The 8,258-nt window shown below is 43.5% G+C and overlaps 1 protein-coding gene across 4 annotated transcripts in view; it reads right to left on the reverse strand.

Annotated features, from left to right (window-relative positions):
- The window catches only part of USP54 (ubiquitin specific peptidase 54), a 150,891-nt gene that overhangs the window by 5,348 nt on the left and 137,285 nt on the right, over window positions 1–8,258 (reverse strand). For 3 of the 4 annotated variants that reach the window (XM_019555848.1, XM_019555849.1, XM_019555850.1), the window contains one exon: window positions 4,797–6,235. In XM_019555848.1, the coding sequence (XP_019411393.1) occupies window positions 4,797–6,235 (1,439 nt within the window). Of the gene's footprint in view, window positions 1–4,796; window positions 6,236–8,258 lie in introns of those variants that run through there. The other variant, XM_019555851.1, reaches the window with a different exon arrangement.

The following is an 8,258-nucleotide window of genomic DNA, read 5'->3' on the forward strand; positions in this document are numbered from 1 at the left end:
TATAAAAACAAAGGAAATACACTACTAACCAAATGTTCTTCTAAATTAGCCTCTAAATTGACACTTACAGGGCCAAGAATCTTTTAGTGCACAGCCTGCTGGAGATACTTGTTTCCCCTTCCCTTGCTCTCATGTGGGATTCTAAACGTTTCAAAGAAAGACTGGTCCCAACCACTTTAATTCAGTACACATGAAACAAAAGGTGACAAAATAGCCTGGAGGGTAGTTGTGGCATATGAACACGGAGAGACTTGTCTCCAAGAATTCCAGTTAACTTTCATTCTTTCTTCTAGTGGCTTCTGCACATTCCCATTTGTGGGAGGTTTAGTAAACATCAGATTACCCTCCTCAAGAAGGGTAAGAAATATTAGAGTTAATGATTGCTGAACTGCCAAAAATGAGCGCCCTTTCTACATGTCAAGTCAAGTATATAGACACTGACTGCAATCTCTTATCCTCCCTAAACAGTCCTTAAATTAGAGGGAAAACTGCTGACAGAAAATGTAGAATTTCAAGCAGCAGCTTTAGAAAAACTGTGATTCAGGACAGGCAAAGGCAAGCTACTGGAAACTGTGCTAGGCCAAAGCGTGTATCTTTCAATATCTTCAGGTGATGAAATAACTTCCATATCATGGATTGAGATACATAGGCCGATACATCTAAGCAACTTTTGAAGATCCTCAATCCCACACCTTATGCCTCCAATACTTGGAGGGAGTTTAAAAGGCTTGTACAAAATACTTTTTCACTGGCAAAATCACCATTTCTAAGGGTGTAAAAAGGAGTGGGTAGCTAACATACAAATGCATTCTGGCCCTGTACTTGTATAAACTTCCTTAAATCCAGTAAAGAATTACTCCAGGGAATAAACGGGTTTAGGTACTGTGTGCCCAAAGCTATTCAGTAGCCATTTGTAAGCAAACAGGTTATTACCTATTTAAGCTCATCACCCAGAATATCTCACTATCTGCCTCCTCTAGATTTCATTATCATTTACACCAGTAAAAAAGGCCAGTGAAAAAAAATTATACCAGCGAAAATGAGTTGTGCTGTGTGTCTAGGCCCAAAGATATAACCATTGCCTGAGTGGCCCAAATCTAAGGCCTGTAGATATCCTAGACATTGAATCCAACTTCCAGGATGTGACTGAAGCTTGGAAAAACAAATTAATTCTCTGAGAAAGATGGATGCAGGAGACCTCCCTACCCCTCCCCACTTGAGACCTCCATCTAAGGATGGCAAAGCACATAAACAAAACAAGAGAGAAAGCTCCCCCGTTTCTTTCTCTTTCACAGTAAAGCATGCCAAATATCCTAAGGGATTATGGCTCAGGTGATCATGGCCTCTAAAAAAGGACAGTAACAAATCCATCAGTTGCTCCAGCTCCAGCTAATCAAGGTGTGACCCAGTTGCACTGGTAAGGAACCTTTCCTGTAACCTGCACTTTTTGAAAGTGAACATAATATGCACATTTTACAATGAGCCAAAATCCATTCCCTGACAAGAAAGATAATTGAGAGTCAGGCAACTGATAAAAACTCTTAGTGCTGCAAAGAGGGCAAAGCATGACCACTTTTATTGGCAGGTATATGCTAGGTAGGTGAATCTGAGATGCATAGACCAAAGCCTGAAAGGAGTCTCTGCAAGACTTGTCTCAAGCGTGCTGGTTTTTGAAATGGCTACTGTTGGCAGTTCCACAAATGCACATATATTTGGGGACTTCAATACTGGCTACAAAGAGCACAGAATCAGCTGAGATGGCTTTTGGCACCTTCTCATTTTTTCCCTTACCTCTGGTAATTCTGAATTCCCTGACAAGTAAGGCATCAAATCCTTGGCATTTAATGCAACCTGAAAAGAGTTCTGGATCCCAAGGTATACTGCAGATACTCAGCCAATTTTGTGAAGGTGTGTGTGTGTGTGTGCGCATGTGTGTCCGCACACACACTACACATTATCAATCCAGAGGGGCTGGTTCCATTTCTGTAGCACAGGGTGAACAGGGCCTTAACTGCAGGCACTGGATTAAATGTCAGTCTGACGAATCTGGAGACATCAAAGTTATTCACACTGGATATATAAACACTCTGACAAGGTGGCAGGTCCTCAACACTGGACTAAAACAGCTTGAAAGTATCTGCACTGACAAGTGACTTCTAGAGTCAGCCACGTAAGATCCTTGAACCTGGACCTGATCAGTCAAGATGGATCCATGAACTTTGGTGTCGTTCATGCCAGACACAGAGCTAGTTAGAACTGATGCCTGACTTTTGAATAGAGGCACAGTCAACTGGGCCTGAAAAGCCCATCAGCGAAAGTTAGGGTGATCGTTGGTTCTGTTTTATACTGGATCATCCTGTTTTTAAACCCTTTGTCCCCTATCTGTTTCTGAATGAGGAAAAGACTGCAAAAAAAAAGTCCTGTTTTTCAGTGCATTGGTGGAAATATATGTCAATTATTTGCTCTTGTGATTCTATTGACTGTGCCTAGACATAGGGCAGTGCGCAGCCAGGAGAAGCTGGGTCCTGAGACAGCCAGAGAGGGAAGCAGAAGATCCCAGGTGCTGGATCACTCTGTCCCCGCGTGAGGAGCTGTAGATGCACTGCACATACAGGCACAGCAAGAGCTGAGGTGCTGCTGCATGCCTGAGCTCCCTGAGCCCTCACCAAGGGGACGCCCTGTATTCTGGGGATGTTTCAGTGGCCACCCTAGTTAAAATGGAAGGTAGCTGTCTCACTTCTGTGGGTTCAAAAAATGCCTATACAATAGGACCATCCTGTTTTTCTTAAGATACCCTGATTACCTAAATTAAAACTAATGAAAAGAGGCCCCTGAAGAACCAGAAGGGGAAGAAAAAGAAGTGATGAGGGAAGCATCAAGGACACTACATCTGATCTGAACTTGCTAGTGGATTTGGAGATTAGAAAGGAGAGAGGATAGTTAGGATCACTTCCTTTCTCAAAGCCTAGGAATCCTCTGTGGGAAGGAAAAAGCAAAAGTGAAAAAACTTCAATGCACACTGCTCATTAAAGGATTCTAAGAATTTGCGACCTGGTGTCTTGATGCCACACAAGCAGGAACATAGAGACTACCTGGAGAAAAAAAAAAACGGTTGATAAAAAACGCAAAACACATCAAAATGTTTGTATACTGTGTTTATACTAACTGATATCCACTCCTGGTAGAGAAGATTTCATTCAAAAGAGAAATTTTCTGAATTTTTAAGTTGCGACACACTGGCCACATATCATGAGACACTGACTGCGTAGTTGTTACTGCACAGTCATTTAGTACATGCATACACAAATACTAAATGACTGAGCAGCAACTGGTGTTCCTGTACAATAGCATCCCTGCACAGCTTCCTGGTAATGCTGACTGCGCAGTAGCTCATTAGTAATGCGCAGTAGCAGTGCATCACAATTCATGCCATGCAAAACACTACTGCGCAGTAGTAACAAGCTACTGCACAGTAAGCATCTTGTGTAGATACTGCAACTGTCTGTATGTACACATAAGTAGTATGCATCTAAGGCCCCTGACATTAAAATAATTGTGGAACTGGGATCATGCACAGCAGGATGCATGACTTTTGGAATAAAATTCCTCAGATCCCAATGATGCAACCACAGAATGGTGCAGCCTAGCACGGGAGAACTAGTTCCCTGATGCTGGGATACATTGGCCCACATTTCAATGGGTGGAGAGCAGCCCCGAGTCCTGGAGCCAGTATCTGGGGCTGCCCCTGCTGATTGGGTGCAGAGTAACCCCAGGTCCCAGAATCAGGACTGCTTCTGCAGATCAGGCAAGAAGTAGCCTCAGATCTGGGACTGAGGTCTGTCACCAGGGATCAGGTGAATAAGAGCCCTGGGGCTACCTCCAGGCATCAGGTGGGAAGAGCCCTAGGTCCCAGTGGAAGTGTGTACCAGAGGAGTAGGGGATCCACAGCCCCAGCTGCATATTCCCTGGCCTGGAATGGCAAGCATATACCCAGAGACTGGGAAGCTTTCTAATGCTCAGCTGCATGCACCCCATGCTGTAGTGCAGATAGCTAGGCATCAGAGAGCCTGGGTCACCAGCTGCCTTTGCTGCATACCCAGCGTTGGACTGCACAGAATGGCTTTAAATAACTCCATCTTTGGGCAGCTCATAGGCTCCCCCTGAAGGGGCATTTAAAACTATACCATGCACCCCACTACAGCATGCCACATTCAAAATAGGGCAAGATACAAACCAGCCACAGAGGTTCTACATTAAAATGTGGAACATCTTTGTGACCTGTTCAACATATTGTGCCATAAATTTGCCAAACATGCAGAATGTTGTGTTTTATGCTCCAATTAATGAGTAAATCACACCATAAATGTAATATCTGCCAAGCATCTAACACCTCAGTTTGTAAATACATTGATGAAACCGGAAATCTGCCATTCGTTCATCCTAGATGGCCATAATAGTCAAATCTGAAACCTTCCAGGCCAGCTAAATCTTTTTACCCACAAACATCCACCAGTTTAACTAAAGGTGTGCTTTTAGAGCAATTTAAAAAGGTGTATAGTTGTGAAGACACATGCATCTTTCACCTTAAGATCTATATTAGTAAAGATAAACAAAAATAAGCTACTGATAAACTGAATTGAAGTAACAGGCACCTATTTAACTAAATTAGTTTTGAAAACAAACAAAAAACTGCAAAACAACTTTAGTTTCACTGGAGGAACTGTGTGCAAGCAAGGCTCAAATCTTGCTCAGGAATAAAATATTACCCTGATGTAAAGCAGTTACAGAATTCTCACCTGATTGGCCTAGTGGATGCCTGGCACTGTCCATTCTTCCCAGCACAGACCTGTTAGCTTGAGATGCTTGCAGACTAGCCTGATAGAGGGATTCCAGCTCAGAGATCTCCTGTTCTGTGTCTTGATTCCACTGTGGGTGCAGCTGCATTGGGGTCCTGTCCAAGTCATCTCTAACTCTTCTCTTTTCAGGAAGTGATGGATTCCTCATAGGCACCAGAAGCCATTCGGTATTCTTACTTTCCAGCTGAGAACTTTTAACATCATCCACCCAGTGATTCACAGGCAGAGACACTACCATGCCTGAAGCAGTTCCATCATCTACCTGTTTCATGCCTCTTTCATGTGTGTGCCTTTCCTGGTAGATTGCAGAGCCTGTTACATTCTGCCCACCTTTTCCACACTGCTCTTTATTGTGAGACCCAGGATTTTTAGAGCTGTGTTTGGCACTAAAACATTCTATGGAAACTAACCCATCCCTAACATCCAAGGATGAGAGGGACTTCTCAGAAGACCAACTTCTGTTCTCTTGGCTTTGATGAATTTGTTGTCTATAGACCGAGGGTGAAAGATTGGTGATGGATTCTTGCATTAGTCTTGGAGATTTCTCATCCTGACAGACTATTGCAGTCCACCCTTTCTCATGAATACCTTCTTTGCAGACCCCATGCATTCTCTGAAACTGTTCTGCCAGGAAACGAACATGCCCTCTAGTGGTCAGGGTATCAGATGTGCAAGACTCCATCTTTCCAAATTCATCCCAAGGGTGCAGTAAAGTTACATGGCTGTTTGGTCTGGAGTACTTATCTGCTGTCTGTACAGGATCATGGGGACACTGAAGTAATGGGGATAAAGCAGCAGGAGTCATGGAATGATAGCTCCCTAGCTGGTCAATGCTGGGCTGCACAGGAAAGCTTGCAAGTGTGAAGCAAGGACTGTGTTGGCCACTTTTGTCAGGAGATGCTGCTTGTGCTGGATGTGGACAGGGAAACAGTGTAGGCAAAGACCCAGAGTTTACTGTATTAGTCTTGACTTTGTGCTGAGCTGTGAGTGAAGCTGTTATGTCATGAACATTTAACTTGCTGCTGCTGCAACAATCCCTATAGTCTTCTAGCCCTTTGGTTGTGGCTCTATCAAAATCCACACCATGATGGGCATCATTCTTAATCTTTGTGGGTCTCTCAGCCAACCCATGCCTATAGCGAAAAGAGTGAGCTCGGTCATCAAAATCAGCAGAAGCAGATTGGAAGTCTGGAGATGCCCTGTTTGGTGGATTGCTTGCATGAGGGGGCAGGGAGGAAGCCTCTGGATATAATGATGAGTGCAACTCATGGCAGGAAGCAGGTGAGTGGAAGAAAGAACTGGACCCATATTCCACTTCTCTGTTGGGTTCCAGCAGTAATTCCTGACTCAGCAGTACTTGGAGTGGGCCAGTCTGTTCACTAAAATACACAGAAATGGTAACCAATCATTTGTAAGCCCTTTTTTAAAAAATTTAGTCTTAAGCTGTAGAACTTGCTCCTATTTGATGACATCTACTTCAAATAATTTCACAATACAAAATCCCCACCTAAAGAATTTCTTGTTAATTAAAGAATAAGTCATTTTATGCCTTTCCCTCCGGTCTTTTTTTCTCCCTTACAACTGTCTCCCACATACAACACACTGGATTCATTACTAGTTTTAAGAATTAATTTTGTACAACAAAGTTTCAAATAAGTATAATTTTTAATACTGTTTTATAACACTTCAAGTAGTTTGGAAAAGGGCTTGAATGTGTCAATATGTGGTCACATTAATCTCTTTTAAACTAAATATTACAAGTCTCTTTCCAAGATTAGTGGCCAAGCGATTCTGACAACACATCCAAGAGGACTTCACGATTTAATGCAAATAGACAACATTCTACTGACATTCTGTATCTCCAAATAATAGGGAATAATTTTGGGAAGGGAAGGGTTAGGATTAATATATTTTTACTAGTTCTCCTTGTCCTTATCCTCTTAGTTTTGGGATTCAATAAGTAACTGTAGTATTTACATATATTACCAACTTTGCTATTTGTTCTGTGTAAAATAAAAGCTTGTGGATCATTTTGCATTTATTCTGCATTTAATTTGCATTTTAGCATGCAGACAAAGTAATAAATGAATAAAAACAGAGAACTGGAAACAATCTGGACAGTCAGGAATGGTCCAGGTAACTGAAACCAAACTGAAAACTTCCTTCCTCACTCAAAGCAACACTTACTGTTCACTGAAGTAGTGTGTTAATCTTAATCAGAATCTACTAAATGACAACACTGTGCATTTAAAGGCTGCTGGATAATTAGGATAATTATTTCTTACAGGGCAAAAGGACAACTGAATGATCACAACCCTAGCAATCTGTCTCTTCATACTGACCCTAAAAATCAAAGCTCCCATGACAAAGACAGCTAGCACAGGGGTGCTCAAACTCCAGCTCTCAAACCAAGTGTGGCCCACAGAGCCATCACATCTGGCCCACAGGGCTCCCCATGTGTCAAGAAATTTGGCAGCACACTGTGGTGGCCATCAATATGGCCACATTCCCCCCTGCCAAATTCCCAAACCCCAAGCCCCATGCAGTCAGTCAGGGATAGGTCAGGCAAGGCTGTCCCCCCTTCACCTGAGGAGCTGGACCATGCCCCCTTCCCCTCCCAACAGGGCAGGTTTGGAGCCTGGCCACCCTCTCCTTCCCCATCTCATTCTGCAAAGTATGTAGCTGGAGAAGCCAATTAGCAGATGCACATATAGCAGGTGGGAACACCCCTTTGCATCCAGCTGTCAAGTCACCTCAAGCACAAGTCATCAAAGACCCAGCTCCCCTCCCCATTCGCATCTGTGGCTGTTAGGGAAGGAAGCAGAGGTTGAGTCCAGGCACAGAAGTCACCAGCTGAGAGGTCTGCAGAGTCAGCACAAGGTGAGGTACCCCTTGTCACTCGTGTAGGACTTGCAGAAGAGAGACAGTGGGGCTAAGGCAGGTGATATGACCCTCTCCCTGCCGAGCTCTGGCAGAACGACCTCCCTAGAGTTGGATGAATCAGGGCTGCTCTCTGCAAAGGTCTTGTTGGGGAATGGGAAGTAACTCCTTACAAATTGCAGGGACAATACCAACACCTGCTTGCCAACCTGGTTGGTCTCCAGTGTGATAAAAACACTGAGATCTCATCTGTTCTGTGAGCCGGTCAGAAGCGGTTTTTAAAAGCTTCTACTACAGTCCACGTTTTGATTTTGTATACAAAAAGACCCAGTCTACTAAAACCAAGGACACACTGAAGAAGGCTCTCTGATAATGCAGAATGATCTGAGCAGAGCTGAAACAAGAAGAATGTTACAGGGTCTTGAGTAATCAGGGGAATATTTCATTAGCTATTTCTTTCCAAACCTTGCTGCTGGGAGGTACAGCTCGGACCTGGAATCAGGGGAATATTTCATTAGCTAT

This window comes from Crocodylus porosus, unplaced genomic scaffold (assembly GCF_001723895.1).
Source record: "Crocodylus porosus isolate Cpor-Errol unplaced genomic scaffold, CroPor_comp1, whole genome shotgun sequence".
Classification (NCBI taxonomy): Eukaryota; Metazoa; Chordata; order Crocodylia; family Crocodylidae; genus Crocodylus; species Crocodylus porosus.